Genomic DNA, 27,769 nt, shown 5'->3' on the forward strand with positions numbered 1-27,769 from the left:
AAAAAAAAATAGTTACGACAATTTTCCTTGGGAGGCTCGAATTATTTTTGTCCTCTCTTTCCATATTTTTGGTTTTAATAATTTGGGGTTCTAGTTTCATTTTTAGACATTTCATATTCCTGTTTTTTCGATAGCAGCTGCTATTCTATATGTAGTATAGTAATATTATTGTTTTATTGGTTCCGTTCTGTTTTGTTCGATATGCTTAGCGTCAAAAACGTTGAAATGTATAAATAAATACAGACGTCATGACGGTCCTATAAATATGTTAGTCAGTATAATTTCCCAGTAAGCTTTTTTTATTTGTCAAAGTAGTAATGTCACTATTTTGTAAAATTTTCAACGGTTTTTCATTCCAAATACCTCTATCGGCTAAACAGCATGTCTTTAAATAACGTTGCTTCAAATAGATTTGTACAAAATGCAAAATTGCCGTTAAGAAGTCTGATTTTAGTACCGAGTGAAAACGAAAAAAGATTCTGTGGAGAACGCAAAACGCCAACTATTTTCAGAAATGAAGAAAAACAGCTGTTAAAGGTATCTCCTTTGATCAAAACCAGTATACAAAGTCGTCATTATGCCCATAAAATTCCCGACAGATTAAAAGACGTGGCAACCAAGCCAGATCCAGAATTCTTTGATATGATTGAGTATTTCTTCCATAGAGCTTGCATGATTGTTGAACCAAAATTAATTGAAGATATAATGAAGAAAAAAGGAAGCAAATTGACGAAAGAACAAGCTGAAGATAGAGTTGATGGTATATTTAACTCGATGCAACATTGTGATGGCCTTTTGGAGTTAGCTCTACCTATTAAACTAGATAATGGTAAATACGAAATTATTGAAGCTTACAGAGCGCATCATAGTGGCCACAAAACACCCTTAAAGGGCGGAATAAGGTTTTCTGAGCATGTCAATAGGGACGAGGTAAAGGCACTGTCTGCTTTGATGACATTTAAATGTGCGTGTGTAGATGTTCCTTTTGGTGGAAGTAAAGGAGGAGTAAAAATTGATCCCAGGTGTTACAGTCCTAGCGAATTAGAGCAAATAGTTCGAAAATATACTTTAGAATGTATCAAAAAGTCTTTTGTTGGTCCAGGTCTTGATGTGCCTGCTCCAGATATGGGCACAGGTGAAAGGGAAATGTCTTGGTTGGCTGATACGTATGCTAAAACTATAGGCTATTTGGATATCAACCACCAAGCAATAACAACTGGTAAACCTATAAACCAAGGTGGTATACACGGTCGAACGCCTGCTACAGGTCGAGGTATATTCCATGGTATACAAAATTTTATATCTGAAGAAGCTATTATGAAAACTATTGGCTTAAAACCAGGCACAGAAGGCAAAACCGTAATCATACAAGGATTAGGTAATGTTGGATTACATAGCATGAGATTTTGCCATAGAGGAGGATGCAAAATAATCGGCATTAAAGAAATCGACGGATCAATTTTCAATGAACAAGGCATAGATCCAAATGCTCTTGAGGATTATAAAGTAGCTAAAGGTACGATAGTAGGTTTTCCAGGTGCTACAAAGTTTGATGGCGACTTAATGGAACACAAATGTGATATTTTAATACCCGCAGCTACTGAAAAAGTTATCACGTCGAAAAATGCTGATAAAATACAGGCCAAAATAATAGCTGAAGGGGCCAATGGGCCTACTACACCAGGTGCTCACGACATATTGGTAAAAAAGAACATTTTAGTTATTCCAGATTTGTACTGCAACGCTGGAGGAGTGACAGTATCTTACTTTGAGTGGCTGAAAAATATTAACCATGTGTCTTATGGTCGTCTTACCTTCAAATATGAAAAAGATTCCAACTACCATCTGCTACAATCAGTACAGGAGTCCCTAGAACGGAAGTTTTGTGAAGTAGGTGATATTCCCATAGTTCCATCCGAAGCATTTCAGAAGAGAATTGCTGGAGCTTCCGAAAAAGACATAGTTCACTCTGGTTTGCACTATTCTATGGAAAGAGCATCCAAGAGAATTAAGAAAACTGCGAAGAAGTACAACTTGGGAATAGATTTTCGAGCTGCTGCATATGTAAACTCTGTAGAAAAGATTTTCGTCACTATAAATGATGCTGGTTTTGTTTAATTTCAGTGAAAACAATGTCTTTGTTTTAAATATTGCACGTACATTTCAAATCTTCTGTTTTTAATAAATTTTTTATGGTTTTTTATTCTTTAACATGTGATTCATGCCTTTTCATGTAACAATATAACATATTTAGGCTGCTGGGTGAATGAGAAATGGGACTTATCACAGGAAATCAAATGCAAAATAGAGCAAGCGATCATTTAGGAAAATGCAAAAGGTACCAACCAACAAAGCTAAAAATTTGCCTAAAAATACGCTTATTACGCTACTATGTGTTCAGCATTTTGTTCTATGAAATGGAAGCATGGACCCTTAGGAAACAATGTACAAAAGGATTAAGGCTTTTGCAATATGGCTTATCGCAGAATATTGAGGATATCGTGGATGAACAGAGTAACAAATCCATCGGTAATGCAGCGACTAAACAAAGAAAGAGAAGTACTGAATATCATAAAACGAAGAAAACTACAGATCTTTTCTCACGTGATGAGAAATCCGAAATATGAAATACTATATCTGTACCGTTGAGGTAAACAGTCGTAACTCCAATTTTTGCCGAAATGGAGTTAATACCACGCTCTTGTTGTCAGATTTTCATAGCAACTGGTGGCAAAAAATCGTACATCCAACATTATTAGTTGCCTAGATAAGGCGTTTAGAAACAATAGCAACTTTATTAGTCAGTTGAGGTAAATAGTAGTATATCCATAGGAACTCCATCGATACGTACGTACACGATAGTATGCTTTGGTATGCGGTAATGGTAAACAATCGTAGCTCCATTTCTACATTAAAATAAAGGTATCACCTTTATTAAGATTAAGATATTTAGGATTTATATATTTTTTTATTTCTTTTTTTTCTAACGAGTTTTTTTTTATTCCAAACATTGTGATTTGGTTTTTGCGTTTATAAATATGGAATATAATATTTTTGTAATCACTTACGATTTTTATTTTGCATATTACCTGTTTAAAGACATAGAGGTAAAAAGTAGTAACTCCCAATATCATACACCAGGTGAATAATTTCTTAACAATACTAATATCCAGTAAAAAGTTTCCATTTACGTAGTATAATATACCAATAATGTTGAATTCAACGTAATGGAAGTAATTTTTTTTATAGTTTATTGACTAGAGCTTCACGATACGATACAATATCGATACTTTTTAAGTATTGAGTATTGTATTGGTTATGCCAATGAAGTATCGTATCGAGTATCGATATCGGCAATACTTTCTTATAAAAATATCGTATTGATATTGATTTCGATACAATATCGATACAATACTCGATAAAATATTGACATAAAAAGGATTATACACCGGAGCTGTGTAGGCCCTTTATGCCTACTTTTGCGTGCTTGGCAAATGGACATTATTCTAAAAATATTATGCTTATCCTTATATGTATAGTCTTATAAAGATTGAATATGGATGAATGCTTCTTTGAAAGCCGACAAATACTTAACTAATTCTGTATTGTTTAAAAACTACTTTTGAAAATATAGGGAAATCCCCGGAGATTCGTAATAAATCGCAATTCAGTATTTGTTAAAAATTATTTTTGAGTCATCATCACTTACTTCCATAATATTGCCACAAATGCCACATGATAAACAGTGTAATCATAACAGACATTTACTGACTCTCAAGAATTTCAAGTTCATGCACTCAAGTGTAAAATATTATAACAACTGATGCTTGGGTTGGTTGCAGATCACTTATACTTTTATGTAATAAATAATTATGATCTAAATACCTATTCCACAAAATATTATCAAAGAACTGTGGCGTTTTATTTATTTTTTCTCGATATCGATATTTTCAATAATATCGAGGCAAGGGTATCGACAATACAAGAGTATTGATTTCAGATAATGAGTATCGTATCGACATTAATATTGCTAAGGTATGTATTGTATCGGTATCGTATTGGTTTTCGATACGATACCAATACAATATCGATATTTTTATCGAATAGAGTGAGCACTACGACATTATTTAGGTCAACTGTGGACAAAGTAAAGATCTTGCGACTGATCGCCAATGTTCTGGGAGGACAACGCACTTAAAGAGGGAGAAGATAGAGATAAAAATTAAAAAAATTATTTAGTAAATAATCATCCAGCCGCAAAAGTCCACTGCTGAACATAGGCCTCCTCTCCTCGTTTCCAACCCCATCTATCCTGCGCCGCTCCCATCCAGTTTTTATTTACCTTTCTTAAGTCGTCAGTCCATCTTGTAAGCGGTCGACCGACGCTTCTCTCGTCTTTTCTTGGCCTCCATTCCAATAACCTCTTCGTCCATCGCCCATCTGTCATTCTGGCTATGTGTCCTGCCCATCTCCACTTCAACCTGGCTATCCTCTCGATGAAGTCAGTCACCTTTGTTCTTCTTCTGATTTCTTCGTTTCTGATTTTGTCTCGCAGAGTTATTCCTAACATTGACCGCTCCATTCTTCTCTGTTAATTGACCGCTCCATACCTTTCTCTTTTAAAACTCACTTTTAAAAGTTTCTCTCAGTTTTCCAAATGCTGCCCACCCAAGACATATTCTTCTCTTCAGTTCATGAATCGGGTTATCCCTGCCAATCGTAATTTCATGTCCCAGGTATTTATATCTATCTACGAGTTCTATTTCCTTCCCACAAATACTAATGTTCTGGTTGGGTACCAAATTTGTCATTATTTTTGTTTTTGTTTTCTGGGTTTAAATATAAACATCTCGAAAACAAAAACAAAAAAAATTCAGTAAATAATATCAGTTATGTAATCATCAAAAATATTTTTTTATGTTATTCTATTTATTAATTTCAAGTGCTATTTTAATTAAAAATAAAGTATTATACCTCAATAATGACGTGCTACCCGGTACAAAATTTACTTATCTTTCAAGTACCTACCTATAATTTATCAGCCTGTGATAACCAATTTTAAGATTTGTTGAAGACAATCTAGTACACTGGGTTATTCAATTTTAAGAACTTTGCAGGAATATACTTAACCTAAAGTTTAAAATACTTTTTAAAAATGAAGAAGAAATATGTTTTACTCATTCCAATTCTAATCTGCATGTTATGTCTACAAACTACTCAGGCTGCGAAAATATTAGGCGTTTTCATTCTTTCCGCCAAGAGTCACTACAGTTTGGGAAACGCACTGCTAAGAGGACTTGCAGATGCAGGCCATGATGTTACGATGATAAGCCCTTACGAGGATATAGTACCCACTAAAAGCGGCAGCTACAGAAGCGTTGTTTTGACAGGTTTTGCCGAGCGATATGAAGGTAAGTTGCCAAAAAGCATTTTTTAGCATAAACAACATTCTCAACTTTTTAGCATTGATTTTACATTATGAATTTATCAATTTCTTCTTGTTTTTCTTTGCCTTATAAGTCTGATTGTGCATTTGGTTCATCATTCAATCTTCGATTGTCTACTGCTGGATATAGATCTCCCTCATATTTTTTCATTTCGACGCTGCCAAGCCAAAACGACATAAACGATATTAACTTGATTTTTCAGGAAACACAAAAAGCTGATTATTTTTATTTTCGCCAATTCTATTTATCTGCACAGTGGCTCAAAAAATTTGGTGATTTTTTTTTCAAATTTTAATATCATGTGAACATGTGGCTAAAGATTCTGTTTGAAATACATTAAAAGTTAAGAAATGGAGCTTATGCCAAATCAAAATGTAACACTAGTGAATATGCCAAACTTACCTCTGGCGTTTATGTCGATCGCATAGCTGTAACGTTAGCCAATATGGCGCTTAAAAGGGATATATGCCATAAATGAAAAAAAGACGAGAATTAAAAATTGTCGTTAATACCAACAAACGAAATTATAGAACTATGAAGATTTTTGACAGCCTTTATTTTTAATTAATCAAAAATACGTTCTAAGTTTCTTATCGGGATTTTTCTTCTGTTTATCATAATCATCAGTTTCTGAATCGACGGATACTTATTCATAATCACTGTCACATTCAATATTTGGATCAACATCCTTATTGGTTTCCTTGCTTGGATTTCCTTATCCTGATTAATTATACTTGTGTCCAAACCATTATCTGCTGCCAAGTTAAAACATATGAGATAGTGATAAATTATATTTCTTCTTCTACTATAGCGTTTGTTGGTTCAATCAAAGATAATAATACCATTGCTAAAGTATTTCCCTGGTGTAAGCTGGGCGAATTATCCCGAGGGATATAACCCAATAAAGGAAGAAGAAGAAGAAGAAGCTCCTGTAATATAAACATCAAAACGGTTATAAGCTTCTAAGGGGAATATAAAAGTAGGTATTACAGCCAATACAATTATTGTCAGTGTGTACGGTTTAAATTCTCTAGTTTGTCGATGTTTATCACTAAAATTACAATATTTCTTATCATTTTGTACTGCTATGTATTATTTTTCTTTGGTAACGACATTATTTTCTTACTACTTCTGCTATTCATCTGCAACAAAAAAAAAAAAAAAAATGCGTAAACGCCAAAAATCGATTGCCGTTTTAAGCTGTCTAAAAACAATTTGAACTGTGCTGTAATACCTAAAAACAATTGTTCAACACAGTCGTACAAAGTTACAACAGAAAATTTTAAAATAATCTTTTTATGTGCGCAATTTTTAAATATGAAACCTGCATAAGAATACCATGGAGGGATGGCACTTGTGTCAGTGTCAACCACGATGTAAATATTTGGTTTTGGCACAAAATATAGCAGAGGTAATTAAAATCATGTTACTGGTGTATAAAAATTGTAATACTTTACTTTAATAGTTAATAATAATACCTTTACTAGTAATACTGGACCGAACTATACACAATGTTTCTCTTACCGGCGCTTGGCGGTTATGTCAATCGGTGTCCACACACGTGACTAAATTAACGTTTATCAAAACTTTAAACCAATATTACAATTAATGTACTTTGTGTGTGGTTATGCCGCGTTGACTGATGCGCATATTAAAATCCTATCTTTTGGTGCAGCTAACTAAAAAGTGGCCGTTTTGGCGTTTATGCCGTTTTGGCTTGGCAGCATCGATTTGTTTCGATGTTGTGCCTCTTGGATTTAATTTCTATGACAACGTTTCAGATCATTAGTCCAACGTATTGGTGGACCTCTGCTTCGCGAGGCATCATTTCTTGGTCTTAATTCCAGTACCCGAATTCACCATCTGTTATCTGTCATTCGAGCCCCGTAACCTGCCCAGTTCCATTTAAGTGTTGCTATTTTCTCGGCTGCGTCATTTAGTGCATTTCATTAGTTTTCAGTAGAAGCATCATTATCATAATTCTCTTTGTTTATATCCCTATACAAGGTCGTCTTCCCAACGTCTAAGATGGACAGGTCATGTCCATAGACTCCCTAATAACCGCCTTGCCAAGTTAAACTGGGAGGAACATCCGACAGGAAGAAGGCGTTTAGGACGTCCACGAGTGCGATGAAGAGATAACATAATATGGTCAGATTTAACAATGGGACTACCTACCGACCCAACTATTATGGACGACCGTTCGAGATGGAAGCGAGTTGAGTAGTCAGTCGAGACCCACCCTGGTTTGTAGTGTGACGATAAAGAAACAAAAATGGGGGCTCCTCCAGTGCATTTTACAGGTCTTCTTTGGTCTTCCTCTCTTTTCAGGAACCTGCACCACTATACCAATCCTTCGTATTGGGGTATTGAACATGAATAAACCATCTTAACCTATGCCCTCCCATTTTGACATCAATTGTTGCCATCCCTGGATGTCCCATAATATACTCATTCTTAATTTTATCTTTTTTTGTCACTCCACTCATCTATCTAAGCAATTTCATTTCCGCCACATGCATTCGTTGTTCCCCTTTATTTTGAACTGCATACCATTCAGTTCCGTACATCATAACTGGTCTTAAGGCTGTTTTACAGAATTCTTCCTTCGGATTCTTTAATATTTTTCTGTCACACAATCCACCACTCGCTTCATTAAACTTCATCTATCTAATCATTATTCTACTGCATCCATCTCCATATATTTGTATCCTTCACCCAGCTCTTTCACCGTTTGGCTCCTTCACCTAGTTTCTTGAATGCAAGCAATTGTTACTCTCCTTCTTTAAAGAATATCTACTATCTCAACATTGTTGCCTCTAGGCCGTCCAAGATTCCAAGACACTATCCTAATTTTTCTCTCTGTAATAGTTTTTCCCCTGAATCCTCTCCCTCGCCCGAAGTCCCAAAGGAGGCTCAGTTTACTTTGTTTGATTGTCAATTAAAAGGGTAATTTACCTTTATTTACCTATGCCATTCCATGTATATTTGGTCTAAACGCAAATTGTTTCATGGATTTTCTGGAGACACAAAATATCACAATGGATTCTATAAACCCAATATCCAAGTCTTTATGAGTAATCGAAGCAATAAAGCACTGAACCTCCGAAAAAAAACGACAAGACAGATCTTAATAATTATTTTTGCATTCGATTCGTGAATGCGCCAGGAAACTTTGTGACCCCGAACCATAATATAATATTGAAAAACTGCAAAAAAAATGCATTCTTACATAAAGTGCATCTCAAAGAGACAATAAAAAAAATTCAGAACTCGTCAACTATCAGCGCAAATGAGTTCAATTTTGTTACTCTGGGGTTTTTGGGGTCGCTGAAAAGAATATGACGTCGTAAGTGATATCCGGAGTACCCGGTGCCAAGGGTACCTACTGTTTACCTCGCCATTAAAATTCATTGAAAAATTAGTCAAAATCATTACTCGGGGGTTTTAAGGTTATCAACGACGAATATGACATAGGAAGTGATCTACGGAGTACCTGGTGCCCAGGGTACCTCGTCTTGTGGAGTTTTCGGCAAAAAATTTATTAAAAAACTAGTCAAAAATCATTACTCGGGGGGTTTTTGTGGTCGCTAACGACTAATATGACATCGGAAGTGATCTCCGGAGTACCTGGTGCCCAGGGTACCTACTGTTTATCTCGTGACTAATGATTTTTGACTAATTTTTTAATTAATTTTCCGAAAACTTCGGAAGACGAGGTAAACAGTAGGTACCCTGGGCATCAGGTACTCCGGTGATAACCTCCGATGTCATATTCGTCGTCAGAGACCCCAAAAACCCCCCAAATAATGAATTTTGACTAATTTTTTAATTAATTTGCCGAAAACTACAGAGCACGAGGTAAACAGTAGGTACCCTGGGTACCACGTATTCCGTAGATCACTTCCGATGTCATATTCGTCGTCAGCGACCCAAAAACCCCCGAGTAATGATTATTGACTAATTTTTTAATGAACTTGCCGAAAACTCCAGAAGACGAGGTAAACAGTAGGTACTCTGGGCACCAGGTACTCCGTAGATCACTTCCGATGTCATATTCGTCGTTAGTGACCCTAAAAACCCACCGAGTAATGATTTTTGACTAATTTTTTAATGAATTTTAATGGCGACGTAAACAGTAGGTACCCTGGGCACCAGGTACTCCGGAAATCACTTACGATTTCATATTCGTTTTCAGCGACCCCAAAAACTCCAGAGTAACAAAATTAAACTCATTTCCGCCGATAAATTGACGAGTTCTGAATTTTTTGTTTTGTCTGTTTGAGATGCACTTTCTTCTCCTTGTAGTGCCTATCCGTTTCGGATGTTGGCGACCATCATGGCAATCTGTACTTTGCACACTGCTGCTCTGAAAAGATTTGTAGTGGTTGTGTTGAACCACGTACGTAGATTTTTCAGCCACGAAATTCTTCGCCTTCCTGGTCATCGCTTTCCCTCTACTTTTTCCTGTAAGACCAGTTGCAGCAGTCCATATCTTTCACTGTTCCTCATGATGTGACCGAGGTATTCGATTTTGGCTGTTTTTATTTTGATTAAGAGCTCTTTTTCTTTTTGCATTCTCAGCAAACACCTACATTAGTAATGTGGTCGGTATAAGATATCTTCAGGATTCGACAATAAAGCCACATCTAAAAAGCCTCAATTTTCTTGGAGGTGGCGTCTGTGAGAGTCCACGACTACTCCGTACAACAGGATAGGAAAGATATAACATCGTAGTAATCTGACTTTTATGGGTATCGACAAATCATGACATTTGAACAACTTTGCCATTTTTTGAAATGCAGATCTTGCTTTCTCTATCCTACATTTGATTTCTATAGAATGGTCCCAATTTTCATTGACGTTCGTACCAAGGTAGGTATATGTTTTTACTCTTTCTATTTGTTGACCATTCACACTGATTCGTCCAAATTGCTGTTTGTTCTTAGAGATAATCATACATTTTGTTTTCTTAGTGTTTAGTGAAAGTCCGTATCTCTGACTGACTTCTGCGATTCTGTTCATTAACTCCTGTAGGGCTTCAGATGCACTTTAAGAATGCATTTTTTGTATGCAGTTTTTTAATATTATATCATGGCTCGGGGTCACAAATTTTCCTGGCGCATTCACGAATCGAATGCAAAAAGAATTATTAAGATCCGTCTTGTCCTTTTTTTTCGGAGGTAAGGTCGATTTTAGTGCTTTATTGCTTCGCCTAGAGTGGTATAAGTTGATTATGTTAATTATTTTTTATTGAAATCATCCACTACATAATTAAAATTTTTCAGCTATAATGAAGCACGTGAATCCTTTTGAAAAAGCGTACACCAACGACTTCACACACTTCTTAAAATTCCAAAAGATAGTCTACCCAGGTCTGGAAAGAACCTTGTCGCATCCTAACGTTCAGAAACTTATCAATTCTGACGAAACCTTTGACGTAGTGATTGTAGAGCAGTTTGCGACTGAAGCTTTCAAGGCATTAGCTCACCATTTCAAGGCACATTTAGTTCTGTTTTCATCCATAGGAGCTGACAGTAAATTAAACTATGTAGTGGGTAATCCAACTATGGTATCGTACGTACCACAAGTAGATACAGATTTTTCAAGAGAAATGACTTTTTGTCAAAGGTTGTATAATACTTTGCTGTATATTTTTGAGGCTGTAGTCACCCACTACCACTGGCTTCCTTTACAACAGGAAGGATTGGTGAAGAAATATTTTCCAAATTCACCATCTATATTCGAACTCAACTATAACGTTTCTTTAATTTTGGTAAATTCGCATGAAAGTCTGCAACCATCGATTCCTCTAGTACCAAACATTATTCCCATAGGAGGATTCCATGTTAAGAAGCCCAAACCGCTACCAAAAGATCTCCAGCAGTATTTGGATGATGCAACAGAAGGAGTAATATTTGTTAGTTTCGGATCTTCAGTAAAGGCTGTCAATTTGCCAAAAGATAAAAAGGAAATTTTAATAACCAGTTTTGGCAAATTAAATCAGAAAGTTTTATGGAAATGGGAAGACGACGATTTAAAAGGTTTACCACCAAATGTAAAGACCCAGAAATGGTTTCCACAAATGGATCTTCTAGGTAAGCAAATATTTTACTGTTTCTTCTATTATTTCTCTCTCTCTTCAATCCTGACCCCCCCGAGGGAGTGTAGTGGTCGACGTAATGTTGTGTATTGTCCGTCTCCAAAGATCTCTGTCTCTGGTCATTTCTTTTAACTCATGCATAGGTCTTTTGCATATTCTCGTAATGTGATCGATCCATCTTGTTGGGGATCTTCCTCGCGATCTTCGGCCTTCCACATTTCCTTGTATAATGAGTCTTTCCATGTTTTCTGTATTTGCTCTCATAATATGTCCAAAGCATTTTAATTCTTGGAGATGGACTTTACTGGAGAGTCGTTGGCTATCTTTCAGCTCCCTTAAAATTGAATTATTTGTTCTATGGTCGGTCCAAGGGATTCGTAGCATTCGTCTCCAACAGAACATTTCAGTGGCGTCTATATTTCTTCTTTCCGAATTTCTCAGGGTCCAAGATTCACATCCGTAGATCAGTATTGGGAATATTAAGCAGTTGATCAACCTCATCTTTAACGCTCTTGAAATTTGACAGTCCTTCCATATTGTGGTCATTTTTGCTGTGGCGACTTTTGCTAGATCACATCTACGTTTTATTTCTTCTTGTAGTGACCCTGTGTTTGTGATTAATGATCCCAATCCCAGATATAAGTATGAGTTCACAACCTCAAACCGATCAATTGTGGTTTCTTCTATTATTTACTGTTTACTTTTTACTTCCATACTTACCTTATATTTAAATAATAAAATATACTTGTTTTAGCTCATCCCAATGTCAAACTATTTATCACCCATGGAGGCATTCTCAGTTTAACAGAAACTGTCTACAACGGAGTCCCAGTTCTTGTAGTACCAATTTTTGGAGACCAAGCGATGAATGCCCAAAATGTTGTATTGGATAAGTATGGACTTACTATATCGTTCCATGATGAAGATTTTTCGGAATCCAAGCTGCTTGAATATACATCAAAGCTGCTTAACGATCCAACGTAAGGTTTATATATTATTATTATTATCCTGATTTAGCTCTCACTTCCTCTATGGAGAAAATTCACTCTTCCCACGTACCTACAGTATCAAAGAGATTGAGGTCTAGTGTCTAGTGACATCTTTCAGTGTTATCTAGCCCTAGGTGACTTGATATGCTGCAGTATCTCACAAAAATTTTCGTGCACTTTCGTGGTGTTATAGAGGTATTCATTCAGATTCAGCTTTTTTATATTTTCTAAGAGGTTCTTCGGAATGACTCCAGTAGTAGGGAGGATAATAGTTATTGTCTAGGTACTTTACGTTCTCCATTATATTCGTCTTTGAATTTCCAGATCTCTGTACAGTAAAACCCATTTATCTGCAACCGCGAAGTGTAGACACGACCAGCGTTGCCAATCGCATTTCTCTAGATTATCCGATGATCGCTCGAAAAATATCCGATTTGTCACGAAAAGGTACGCTAGGTCACAAATTATTCGGTAATTAAAATCAATGTTGCCAATGATATTCTTTTAGTCCCCTTAACAACCATCAAATAACAAAATGCGTTGTTCGTACGCCAATCAGTTGATTGTAATCAATTATCATTATGATAATTAACATAATTAATTGATTAATTAATTATTAATTATCAATTACCGTAACAATTATTAACATAATTGATTAATTAATCAATTAATCTCATAATTGTTATCAATTATGTTTTCAGCAACCCAATCAAAGTTGACATTGACAGTAATTAAATATTTGATAATGATCAGTTGATTCCATTTCTGATTAGCGTTCGAAAAATCGGCCTTTTAATCTACTGGATTCTTTGTTTCATATATTAAAAATTTTCCTATTTTAGCTGATTACCTAATTCATGTATGTAAATACTATTTACTTACTATTATTATATTATTCGTATTTTGTATTATCGTAAGTGGTAAATTATAAATAAATAAATCAATCTAAATATTTCATTATTTGGATCGTGATATTTATTATAATTATTTAAGTAAAAAAACACTTTTAAATATTATTTTATTAAAACGTACCTAATAACTACCTAAAACTAGGTACTAGAAAAATAACTAATAAATAAATCAATACAAAAAAACTACAGCTACATTAATAGCATAGGCGCAAAATTTCTGGTCAATGCTTTTAAAATGCATTATTTTTTCGAGTCCTGAGAAAGCTACTAAGTGTTATTTAAAAATTTAAACGCAGAAGGAAATATTACATTATTACCGAGGGCCGAAAGTTCCTGAAGACTTCTATAATTTTTATTCTAATAAGTTACAGGGGTGAAAGGAAAAGAGAATATTGAGTGTAATTTTTAATTTTAAATATCTCCTTCAAAAGAAACATTTTGTTTATTCTAAGGGACTTTCGGAACTCGGTAATAATGTAATCTTTCATTCTGCGTTCAAATTTTTCCAAAAAATTATTAGTTTTCTCAGGATTCGAAAAAAATGAATACGTTTAAGATTATTGGTCCGAAATTTTGCGCCTACGCTCTTTTAACAACTAAAGATTGATTACAACTAAAACAATAGAAATGTATTTGACAGTCTTGTAGTTATTAAGATATCAAGGTTATTATCCATAATGCCCGTGGTGCGATCAACGTTTAATGCCAGACTAAATAATTTTTATAGGCAAAAAATTTAAAGACTAAAAACTAAAAACTCATAAATAACATCGGACGGCAGAAGGTTTTTGAAATTTGAATTGGATTAGTATGCCTTAAGTGGACGCACTTGTGCATTTAAATTCTAAACAAAAGAATTGGCACATGTCCCTTTTGTCAAAAGATGAAAAATATCGGATGTCACTAACATTCATCCAGTATAAAAATTTGGGTGAGACCAAACAAAATTAATGTGTTGTTGGTGTTGGGAATATATGGATGAGAAAGTTTTAGTCGATGGTAGATACACTGAAAAATATCCGCAAATATCCGATTTATTTAAAGATACGAAGAAGATACGACAACTCTCAAAAAGGTACGCAAATCGGATAATTATTTGCCGATTGGCAACACTGGACACGACAGACGTTCGTTGATGCAGTGCAAGTGACCTTGAAGGTTTCAGTTAAATCTGTTCAGTTATACTGACGGGAGTCAGTGGAGTTCAGTAGATGAGATAGTGGGTTCGTCGCTAGACAGAACCACAGTGAATACAGCGAGTATCCTAGGAAAAGCCCTCGATTAATTTGTATATTTTTGGTATCATTTCTAGGAAAGTTCTTGTTATGCATTAGGATATTTGTTGTATTTTTGTGGCATTTAGTACATACTACGTTAACTGATTTTGCTTCGTTGATCTTTATTTTCAATTTCTTAGCCCGTATTTCAATGAAGTGTATATTTGTAGCAATATTTTAGCTGTCTGTATGGGATCTCGATTTCTAAGCAGTGACACCTGCAATTCTGGTCGAATGTTGCGATTGTGGATTCTTCTCTAGTTGAGAAGCTGTAAAGATTGTGTAGAGAATTGGTCTTAAGGCGCAACCTTGTGGGACCCCTGCATTTATGTTGTGGATGTAATAGTAGACAAATATTATAATAAATAATACTTTTTAGATTCAAGGAAAACGCCCAACACAGATCAAAGTTATACCACGATCGCCCGATGGGTCCTATGGAAAGAGCTGTATATTGGATAGAATATGTGATACGTCACAATGGAGCTACTCATTTGAGAGTTGCTGGTGTTAATCTTCCTTGGTATCAACATTATTTGGTAGATGTCACTACTGTAGTTCTTTTGTTTATTGCGATTGTTGTAAAATTGCTGTGTATGTCTATAAATCTATTTTTAAAACCTTGTACTAAAAGTCATAAGAAAGCTGGTTTTACCCAAAACAAAGCTTCAAAAGTAAAGAAGAACTAATCGTTATCATTGTTTTATTTTTGCGTTTTTGGTTAGATTTGTTCTGAATTCAGTACCTGTGTAGGTAATTATGTACAGCTGGTTCCTAAAAAAACTAATACGACGCTTAGTACGACTTGATCATTTTGAGCAGTGTATTTGATTGGTTTGATATTACATTCTATTTTATTATGACAGACAAATAATAAAATAAACAAACAAACAACAAACAACTGATTAATAATATGTTAATTCATAAATTGTAATAATTATTAAGGTCTAAATTTTGATATTATTTTGAATTCTTGCTGTTTTCGCATCTTCAAAAGGATTCTCTTCTAATCTCTCCAACAGCGTACGATCTTCATGAGCGGTAGATATTTTTGGTCTTCCAGAACCTTGCTTTCTTTCGAGAGTTTTTTGTTCTCTCCATTTTTTATTAATATTAAAAGCTGTTGTTCTGCTTACGTTAAAATGGCTCTTGACGGCAGATAGTGCTAATTTCGTTAAAATTCTTGCTTTTAGTTCTTTGCTAGCATGTGGAGCCATTTTCTGAGGTTGAACAGTATAAGTTATCTGATAAATTTTAATATTTGGCAGTGACAGTGACAGTATTTAAATAATAAGTATTTATCCTTCAAAATACACTGCTCAATTTTCTACAAAATAGGCTTTAAGAGTCGTATCAGGTTTTTAAAGAACCAGCTGTACATCTACATCTAAAAATGAAATTAAATTTATTATACTGGTACTACCGTCCGTACAATATAGATACCGTTGCACGCCATCCGCGTCATCGCACGTGACGTCACATGGTACCAACACGAAATATTCAAGTCGTAGGTGTGTTCCTTTTTAGTTTTAGAATCATTTAACTCAGTACACTGGAATTACAGCCACTAGACATATTTTATTATATACGCGTAGAAATAATATTGGAAGATTTCTATTAATGTAAATTTAAAGAAACATACTCTAACTTGTTTCACTTAATTTGTATAATTAAGTGGAATATAAAGCGTTTTTATAAAGCACACTTGTTCGAATTACACTCTAACTGCGATCGAACAAAGGTAACATTTTGGCATAAATTGGCAACATTTATTTGACAGCAGAGCCGCCGCTAACAGTTTGGCCGCCCGCGTGCAATTCCAATTATGCCGCCCCCTCTTTAGCTATTACACTAGCCTTTCAGAAAGTTCCTTAGTTTTACATACCTGAAAAAGGAAAATGAATACTTCACAAATAATCCGCTTAATAATGATAATTTGCAATACACTATTTTAAAACTATACATTAATATTCTTAAGAAACATTTATTTCAAAACAAACATGTAATTATTATATTCTTAAATAACACAAATTGTTACAAATTTGTTTAAATGATTGCTTGTTTTAAAAATACATTACAAGAAAGTAAAACATTTTATAATTATTAAAATTTAAAAAATAAAATACATCAATAAATAATTATTTCTGTAATTAAAAAATGTTTTTGAGCAAAATTATTTAAACAGGATAAAAAGAAACACTAATAATTTTCAGGGTCAACTCCTAATTGCATGAAAATTTGGATTTAGGTCCTACTTAGGTCCAATTCAAAGTTGAATTTGTGCCGTTGGTTGCTTTTAATTGGGAGGTGAAAGTCAGAGCTTCTCGGGGGTGAAAAAAATATACGTTTAAAATAAGTCCGGAAATAGATAAACTGACTATCTTTAAGCAACGTTTGTTCTATAGATTTTTTTGTTCTATAGAGTCATTTGCGACTATAAAAATAACAAATCTTAATAAAAAAACACGTTTTCAGGCGGTTTTTCGCAAATATTCAAAAAGTCAAATATTTTATAAAAAAAAATATTCTTAGAAAAAATGTAATGAAAACGAAAAAATCGTATATTCGTAAAGCCTATAGAACTATTAAAAGCAAATTTGTAGCTCATGAAAAATACCTTCTTAGCCAACCAAAAAATACAAAGGTCAAAGCCTTTCAAAAAACAGACAAAATGTCTTATATAAATGAAAACATCGAAAAATCCAAAGGATTGATAAAATTCCTAGGGCCGTATCCTTAGGAATTTTATCCATCCTTTGGATTTTTCGATGATTTCATTTATATAAGACTTTTGTCTGTTTTTTGAAAGGCGACCTTTGTATTTTTTGGTTGGCTCACCATGGTCTTGTAAGTATAACCAAACTTTCCTTTTAGCTTTGTCATCATTTTAACTTTAACATTTGTTTAATTAATGTGGTTATACTTATTTTAGGTAACACTGATGATGCTCTTGTTACAGAGCGAAAACGTTTTGTTCATATGTCTGTAGCCCTTTATGGCTTTTTAAACTAATATACCTTTTACCAAGAAGAAAATTTTTTATTAAATTTCACTACTAATAATATAGGTCAACCAGCGGTGATCAGACATAGAGATGTCCTCTGAGACCTGCCAGTTCCGAATTTTATTAGATATTTCTGCTGTTGCTAGCGTGATATCTATAACTGGTTGGCTACGAACATTAATAAATGTAGGTTCCGTGCCTCTATTTAAGATATACAAATCTTTACTAATAATATAGTCATAAAGAGACTTACCTCGAGAGTTGTTACCTTTGCTGCCCCAGCCTAGATGGTGAGAATTCGAATCGCAGCCGATAATAAGATCTACCTTCTGGCTGAGATAATGGTCTACCAGATCTTCCATCTCCTTTGTTGGTGGTAGGGTGGCTGCATCTGAGGGTAGGTAGACCGATGCTAGTATCAACTGTCTGCTTTTGCCTTTTCCCCACGGGCATTTTACTTTAACAGCAGTTACGTCTGAGGTGCAAAACTGCACCAGGGGGAGGCGTTGATTTTCCTGGGAACATATATTGTTGTTCTCGGTTGTTGGTTGCTTGGTAAGATGAATATTTGACCATTTAGACTGCCAAAACCAGTTATTTTGGTCTTAATTATCCAAGGTTCTTGGATTAATGCTATTGCATCCTCCTTTACATCCAGGTGTCGTATTGGTTCTTTTTAGACGTCCATTTCCTTCTCACTTGAGGAGGCGGCAGCCTTAATCGTTTCGGTGCTTCCTCTGCAGGGTTCGTCGACCACCATCTGATGGTCGTCGTCCTGCTGTGGAACCACGGGTGTTTCAGTCTCTGTGAGCGTATCCGGTTGCCGAGTATCTGAGGTCCCTGGTTCCGAGGAGGTTCCCTTTATTTTTTGTTTGCTTGCTTTTAGAGTCAATGAGGTGAACGCGTAGCTCAGCCTCATTGCTCTTTTCTTAATCTCCGATTCCGAAGACGAACAGGTGTCCGTTTGGTTCGGTTTTGGCCTCGCGACGTGTCCGCGGACAGCATCTCTTGTAGTGATGTTGATTATAGTTACTTTCGAGTATTCGTTACAAATCGTTACTTTTGTATAAAGTAATCATTTACAGTATTCGTTACTTTGATTACTTCTGTATTTGAATACCGGTAATCATATCGAGAATCGTATTTCTCAGTTTTGTATAAAGTAATCATTTACAGTATTCATTACTTTGATTACTTTTGTTATTTTTGTATTTGAGTACCGGTAATCATATCTAGAATCGTATTTCTCGGTAGGTAGGCATTTTGTATTGGTATTCCGATGTAACAACGACCTTTACCGATCTGTTTAAGGGATAAAAATGATTTGATTACAATGATTACTATGATTACTTTTGTATTTGAGTACCGGTAATCATATCGAGAATCGTATTTCTCAGTGGGTAGTTATTTTGTATATGTATTCCGATATAACAACGACCTTCACCGATCTGTTTAAGGGATAATAATGATTTGATTACTATGATGATTACTTTTGTTACTTTTGTATTTGAATACGGGTAATCATATCGAGAACCGTATTTCTCAGTAGGTAGGTATTTTGTATAGGTATTCCGATATAATAACGACTTTCACGAAGTACGAAGTAATAAGGGTAATCAAAGTAATCAAAGTAGATACAATAGTCGTTACTCGCTCTGATACGATTGGTACGAAGTAACGAAGTAATCAAAGCAGATACAATAGTCTTTACTCGCTCTAATACGATTGGTATGAAGTAACGAAGTAATCAGAGTAATCAAAGTAATCAAAGTAATCAAAGTAAACAAAGTAACCGAAAAAGATACAATAGTCGTTACTAGCTCTGATACGATTGGTACGAAGTAACGAAGTAATCAGAGTAATCAAAGTAACGATTTGCCTCTCTGTATAGTAATTGTTACTTTCGGTATTCGTAAGTAACGAATACTTTGTAACGAATAGTTACTTTTTCAACATCACTAATCTGTTGATGCATCAGCAGATGTGTAGATTGGGTAATTTGATCGTTTGTTGTTTATATATCACGTTGGCAGACGCGTCTGCGAAATATCCGATATTTGTCGGTTTTTTTCACCACGGATCAAAGGGCTCTCCACACATCTGTTCTCTGACCTCTACGGCGCATTAGTTTTCGCACTGAATTCAAAGTAGATATTGCGTCGCCCTAGAATTAACACAGACTGAACGATTTACAGATATGTGGTCAGCTCGTGATGGTACATCGGTAGATGCATCCGCGGACGCGTCTGCCGATGTGTAGAGCAGGCATAAGAAAAATAGTTCTAATCTTTATTATATTATTTTGCGTTTGTATATGATTAGTGTGAGTTTTAATAATTGACGAATACCTCTGCTAGATAACACCTGAATCATATCGCTGTATATAATTAAAAAACAATAAACGAAATTATCAAGTTTATTTCAAAGGAAACACATAAACTGCCAGAGGTTTATTAATCCGGATAGTATGGGTGCACTGGCTAGAAATAAATATTCTCATTCCATTTTTTTGTATAATCTTACTTGAAGTAACAACAAACAACAATTCTCATTGTTGATGGAATGGATATTGAGCAGACTGCATTTTATAAGTACTTGGGACATGGAATTCGGTTGGAAAGAGATAATCAGACGTGCGAGCTCCCACGTCACAGCAGCAGTGCCGGATTAACCATTAGGCAAAGTAGGCAGTTGCCTAGGGGACTCGGCCCCAAAGGGGGCCTCGCGGGGACCAAAACGAAAAAATGTTGAAAGATTCAAATATCGCGCAATACCATAAAAGTTAAGGTGGACGTATAAATCTACATTACAATGCATACTTTTGTTCACATAAAAAGTATATGCTGTGGGAATACATCGCTAATGAATGCCCTTTGGTAGAAGGACCAGTACTACAGATGGAAACAAGAATCGAAAGTGAGCAAAAAAGCACAAGAAAAATCAGGAGAAAGAAAAGATCCCTAATCAAAATCCAAAGCAGGAGCAAAACTTATTTAAACTCAGTTTCACACGGAAATCCATAGCTAGTGAAGCAGCAACTAATGAAAATGCACGTTATGGAATACAAATAACTGAGGGAAACATAGCTTCCCTAACTGAAGAAGATGAAAAAACATGTAACGACAGTTCTATTCCAGTTCAAGAAGTTAAAGAACCAGAAACCGAAACTAAGTTAAAAATTGAAGTTAAAGATAAATTGGGTCCTAAATTCGGAAAACGGCATAGGATTACGGAATACAGTAACTAAAGAAGTATGGACATTTTGGATCGGGAAAGGTCTTCAGAATGTAAAAACCTTGATGGAAGTGTTTCAGCGTCAAAAAGAAATTTTGAAGGCATTACAAGATTTTTACACAATCTATGGTTTTTCGAAATCAGTGGAACAAAAATTAAAAGAGACTGGCTGACCTATTTTCCCTCAAATAGAATATCGTATTTTGAGTTTGTTCAGTCTGTGTACAACTTTATTTCATCCTCTACCAACCGTTGGAAAGCTATGATTAAATGCTTAGCGATCTCATTCGCCACGATCTAGTCCTTATAAGAAAAAGCAGCACATGCCATAAGACCTTTGCCTAAAGGTTAAAACGCTTTCAAATCTGCTCTTCATACTCTTGCTGAAGACACTAATCAGCAAGCTGAAACAGTTCATGAGGCTAAGTATTTGTTGAAAGAAATGTCAAAAATAGAAGAAACATTCATAATGAATGAGTTTTGGGTAGCAGTTTTAAAACGCATCATCACTGTCAGTAAATCATTGCAGAGAGAAGAGATTGAACTTCAAACTGCAGTTCAGCTTCTAAATTCACTTTTGGAGTTCTTAAAATTCCAAAAAGATAATTTTGCTTATTAGGAGCAGAGGGTCTGCGTCTGCGACCTACAATACTCTGAATATTCTCTACTATACTTTAATTACTGAGCTGAGTCGTCGGTTGACAGTGTACGGGTCAATAGTAGTGATGTTGATTGTAGTTACTTTCGAGTATTCTTTACAAATCATTACTTTTGTATAAGGTAATCATTTACAGTATTCGTTACTTTGATTACTACGATTACTTTTGCTACTTTTGTATTTGAGTACCGGTACTCATATCGAGAATCGTATTTCTCAGTAGGTTCTCAGTTATAGATATTTTGTATAGGTATATATATATATATATATATATATATATATATATATATATATATATATATATATATATATATATATATCTAGATCAGTCATGTCAAAGATACGGCCCGCGGGCCGCATCCGGCCCCCGGGCCATACCAATACGGCCCGCGATCGCAATGTGTCACAGAAAGAAGAATCATGTTTTTTAGAGCTTTTAGACTTCACTCGATTGCTCTACGGAAGTTTTAAAATGCGTACACTACACTACATTTATAAGTCATTTCAAAGGCAGCGCGTGCCTAGACAAGCGAGAGAGATAGACAGTAACACCATCTCTTAGCGGAAACACCCTATTATTTTTGTTGAGAACAATAGAATCTTCCATGCGCTTCGAGTCTAGACTAGAACCTTCCTTATCGATATAAAAGAAGTGCGTCGACGTGTCACGTGAGTCAGTTGCGAAGTAGTGGTTGAGAAGGTATTGTACATTTGTTTGTGTCGTGCGTGTGCGATATCCATAATTGTGTCGAGTTCCATATTTGTTACGATTTCGGCATAATGTCACAAAAACGTAAAGTTGATAGTGAACGTAGAGTTTTTCAGTCTAAATGGGAAAATGCATATTTTTTCATAGAATGGAAAGGTAAACCACTGTGTTTGATTTGCAATCAAACAGTTGCTGTTTGTAAGGAGTTTAACTTGAAGAGACACTATGATACGAATCATAAATCAAAATTCGATTGTTACACTGAAAAAATAAGAATGGACAGATTGTCATCTTTAAAATCTAAACTTCAAGGTCAACAATCGATGTTTACTAAAGCTAATACTGAGAGCGAAGATGCCCTGAAATCAAGTTTTATTATTGCATTAGAACTCGCGAAGAGATCAAAACCTTTCACTGATGGTGATTTTATTAAAGACTGTATGTTGAAAGTTGCCGATGTTTCATTTCCATTTCAAAAGTCAATAATTCAAAATATTTCGCTGTCAAGAAACACTGTTGCTTCAAGAATAAATGATTTATCTCAAAATACAACAGCAAATGATATTTATTCTGCATTGGAGCATTTGATGGCAGAATATGGACTCGATTGGAATATACTTAGCAGCACAACTACGGATGGCGCTCCTGCCATGGTTGGCCAACATTCGGGCGTTGTAACTAAATTAAAACAGAAAACATCAGGAAATTTTGTGGGATTTCACTGTATAATTCACCAGGAATCATTGGCATCCAAACATTTAAAAATGGACCATGTCATGCAACCTATAATTAAAATAGTAAATTTTATAAGGAGCAGAGGACTAAATCACCGACAGTTCAGGCAGTTTTTACAAGATTTGGACGAAAAGTTTTCTGATGTCCCTTATTTCACCGAAGTTCGTTGGCTCAGTCGAGGAGTAGTTTTAGAAAGATTTTTTGCATTACGTGACCCTATTCAAGCTTTCATGTTAGAAAAAGGCAACCCAATTGATTATGACAATGACTGGTGGGTTGATTGTGCCTTTTTGGTAGATATGAATAAACACTTGACTGATCTGAATGTAAAGTTACAGGGTAAAAATCTGATTGTCACTCAAATGTACTCATGTATTCAAGCCTTTGAAACAAAGTTGAGGCTGTGGGAAAATCAGGTAAAAAATCAAACTTTGGATCATTTCCCTCATTTAAAATCATTTGGCACAGTGGATCAAAAAAAATTGGATCAATATTCTCAACTTCTGCAAAATCTTATCACGGAATTCAACAATCGTTTTGAAGACTTCCACAAAATGAATGAAATGGAATTCCCAATTTTCAACAATCCATTCAATTTTGAAGCTTCACAGGCACCAGTTCATTTGCAAATGGAGTTGATAGATCTTCAATCGGACAGTATTTTGAAAGAAAAATTTAAAGAGGTTAACGCACTTACATTTTATACACAATATTTCAAGAGTTTGGATAACTACCCGGAATTAAAAAAGCATGCAGCACGCATTCTGTGCATGTTTGGTAGCACCTATTTATGTGAGCAGATGTTTTCCGTCATGAAAATAAATAAGAACAAACATCGCACAAGACTTACAAATGAACATCTCCAATCAATTCTTAAAATAAATACAACGAATATGATACCTGACATCAATGAGCTTGTCAAAAACAAGAGAAGTCAGGTATCTGGATCCTCGAGCTCAAAATAATTACCCTCTTTTATAACTTTGATATGATTTTTAACAACCGTATATTATAAGTATACTATTAAATAAAATGTTATAATAATTCAGTACATTTTTTTTTATTTGAATCTGGCCCGCCGACACATTCTGAATTTAATATATGGCCCTCTGCAAAATTGAGTTTGACACCCCTGATCTAGATCAAAATAGAGGGTTCTCGCATTCAAACTTTGTTAATGGCATACATTACATATTTTACGTATACCATTACACCTCGACCTCCCTCTGTTTCATCTTCTATCTTGTCCTCACCCTCACACCCTTAAAACGATTCATACCGATAACGATATTCGATAACACTCGTAAAATACCGGTCCGGTCTGTTACTCGCTGGGATACGATGGGTAGAAAGTAATCAAGTGTACTAGTATATACAATAGTCGATACTCACTCTGATACGATTGGTACGAAGTAACCAATTGGGGTTGTAGGGTTGTGTTATAGAGGTAGCACCTTTTATCGGAACGACCACATCAAGCGTCATAGACGGGAGATGGTTCTTGATAACTGGTCCTCATAAGACAACTAACTCTCACTTATGGCTCCACGTGCCACACCCCGGGCAACTGCATTGGTCTGCAGCTAAACTAAGTGAGGGTAGCCAGATATGGCGATAATTTCACCGAGTGATTGCCGGTATAAGTAATCTCCCACTTACCGACCAACGGCTTCGGGCGGATGAGTTAGTAAGTGGTAGGGCACTCTTTTGTCCTGGGGTTGAGAAATCGGCCTCGAAGGCGGATGAACAAAAAAAAAACGGTCAACGGCATAAGGATGTAGAAGGCAAGGGGAAACCACTACATTAAAGATCATATACGGATATCCCTAGTACAATTGTCATGGATGTACAAAAAAGTAACTCTGTTACTGATCATGGATATCGGAGACCAAGATCCGGCAGGGGAGGCAAATCACAGATAGACCACAGGGCCTCTCAGGTCGATATCAAACGAAATCCCTGTGAAATACCCATCAGTAACACATCGTCCAAAAAGAAGACTAAAATCGACAAAAAGTGCATGAAGATAGTCACGATCAATATACCAAGCAGGTAAAGTCCATAATGTCATTCAGGAAATGGAAAGACTTAACATAAAAATATTAGGACTAAGTGAGACCACATGGCCCAATGCAGGTGACATATTAGTAGGCCAAACAAAGATATACTACTCTGGTAATGACAATGACCCAAATCACTGGAACGGAGTAGCGATATTAGTTGATAAAACCACCCAGAAATTTGTAACTGGCTTCTTACCCATCTCGGATAGAGTTATGATGGTAACACTCAAAACAGCCCAGTCTAGAGTCAATATAATTCAAGTATATGCTCCCACAGCAGATAAATCGGATGAAGAGCTCGAACAGTTTTATAACGAATTACAACAAGCTTTAGAAGTAACCAAATCTAGAGACGTTACAATAGTAATGGGAGATCTAAATGCAAAAATCGGTAGAGGAAGTCAAGGTGATTTTATTGGAAACTTTGGACTGGGCACTCGTAACGAGAGAGGAGAAAGATTGGCTCAATTCTGCAAAGAGACCGATTTTATTGTCACGAATACTTATTATGATCTGCCGACCAGGAGACTCTATACATGGAAATCACCAGCAGACAACCAACATAACGTCATCAGAAACCAAATTGACTACCTTCTCATCTGCAAACGATACCGAAATTCCATAAAATCAGTAAAATCATACCCTGGAGCTGATGTGAGATCAGATCACAATCCAGTTTGTAGGAAGGTTTAGAATTAATCTAAAGAAGCCTGTGGTTAAAACTAAAGTAGAGACGATACAAGTATCTCGTTTGAGAGATCCATCAACAAAAGAGCAAGTCACACTAAAAATTAAAGAAGAGCTCACCAAAATAGAAATTATTCCTACTGAAGATGCGAACAGGAAATGGCACATGTTAAAAGATGCTCTTATCCGCACATGTGAGACAACACTTACACCTAAACTAATTAAGAATAAAAATGAATGGATGACCGAGGAGATTCTAGATCTCATGGAAGCAAGGCGATCTTATAAAACCAAAGACAAAAACATGTATAATATTATACACACAGAAATAAGGAGAAAGATCAGAGAGGCAAAGGAAAGATGGTATAGTGACAGATGCGCAGAGATTGAACAGTTGGTAGAGAAACATGATAACTTAAACCTTCATAAGAAAATTAGAGAAATAACAGGCACTAATATTAAGAAAAAATCAAACATACTGCTGGATAAAAACGGAAAAATAATTATAGACGTCGGTGAAAGGTTTAAAAGATGGCAGGAATATATTCAAGAGCTATTTAAAGACGAACGGACTGAAATAGTACTAGAGCAGGAAAAGTTCGACAACGGCCCAGACATAACAGAAGATGAGGTACTAGAGGCGATAAAGCGAACAAAGAACAACAAGGCAACAGGTCCTTACCAAATACCTGTAGACATAATACGGTTAATAGAAGACCAGCAAATTGAAATATTGGTCGACTTATTTAATACAATATACAGTACAGGAATCATTCCCAGAGATTGGCTGCTGTCAACGTTCATAACACTGCCAAAAAAACCAAATGCAAAAGAATGCCAAGATCACCGGATGATAAGTTTAATGCGTCATACACTCAAAATATTTTTAAAAATTATACACCGGAGAATACATAACAAACTTGAGCAGGACATAAGCGACACGCAATTTGGATTTCGAAATGCAATGGGAACGAGGGAAGCCCTGTTCGCTGTAAATGTACTTGTGCAAAGGTGCATGGATGTTACTCAGCCAGTATATATGTGTTTCTTGGATTACAACAAAGCCTTCGATAAGGTCAGACATAACCGCCTTATCGAATTACTTGAAAAGAAAAACTTAGACATGAGGGACATCAGGGTCATTAGTGCTATCTATTATAATCAGATCTCTGTGGTAAAAGAGAACAACGCCTTTTCAAATGAAATACGAATTGAGAGGGGCGTCAGACAGGGCTGTGTCCTGTCTCCTACTTTATTCAATTTGTATTCAGAGGAAATAATCCAGGAAGCACTAGAAGACCTAACCACGGGAATAAAAGTAAATGGTCGACCAATCAATAATATACGGTTTGCCGACGACACTATTTTATTAGCCGAATGTCTTGAGGATTTACAACAAATGGTTGACAGAGTGGTAGAAGGCAGCCAAGAAAACGGACTGTCCCTAAACACAAAAAAGACACAATTTATGGTAATCACAAAAGTTCAACAGCGCCAAGAAAGCATAACAATACATGGAGAACAAATTAAAAAGGTTGAAAAATATAAATATTTGGGTACAATAATTAATGAAACTAATGAGTACACAGAAGAGATTAAAGCAAGAATAGGACAGGCAAGAAATGCTTTCAACAAACTAAAAAGAGTACTCTGTAGCAGGGACATTACAATTTCTTTAAAGATAAGACTTCTGAGATGCTACGTGTCCTCCGTAATATTCTATGGGTTGGAGGCTTGGACAATAAAGAAGATGTTTCGGACAGATTAGAAGCCTTCGAGTTATGGGCCTACAGAAGAATATTAAGAATAAGTTGGGTGGATAGAGTCACGAATATCGAGGTGTTGAGAAGAATGGGAATAGATAAAGAGGTTTTAAATACAATTAAAGTCAGAAAACTGCAATATCTGGGACATGTTATGAGGGAGGAGCGTTATAACTTGTTACAATTGAT

General features: G+C 35.5%; 2 protein-coding genes across 2 annotated transcripts; both read left to right on the top strand.

Moving 5' to 3' along the window:
- Positions 1–265: 265 nt before the first annotated feature.
- On the top strand, positions 266–2,198 carry LOC114330259 (glutamate dehydrogenase, mitochondrial-like). Its single transcript, XM_028279583.2, has one exon. It carries the CDS (start codon positions 382–384, stop codon positions 2,116–2,118), a length of 1,737 nt encoding a protein of 578 aa, XP_028135384.1. The 5' UTR covers positions 266–381; the 3' UTR covers positions 2,119–2,198.
- A 2,835-nt stretch (positions 2,199–5,033) lies between these two features.
- Positions 5,034–15,422, top strand: LOC114330258 (UDP-glycosyltransferase UGT5). Its single transcript, XM_028279582.2, has 4 exons — positions 5,034–5,411; positions 10,736–11,545; positions 12,305–12,530; positions 15,107–15,422. Exons 1-4 carry the CDS (start codon positions 5,156–5,158, stop codon positions 15,414–15,416), a joined length of 1,602 nt encoding a protein of 533 aa, XP_028135383.1. The 5' UTR covers positions 5,034–5,155; the 3' UTR covers positions 15,417–15,422.
- The last annotated feature ends 12,347 nt before the right edge of the window (positions 15,423–27,769 follow it).

This window comes from Diabrotica virgifera, chromosome 4, assembly GCF_917563875.1.
Source record: "Diabrotica virgifera virgifera chromosome 4, PGI_DIABVI_V3a".
NCBI classification, from domain to species: Eukaryota; Metazoa; Arthropoda; class Insecta; order Coleoptera; family Chrysomelidae; genus Diabrotica; species Diabrotica virgifera.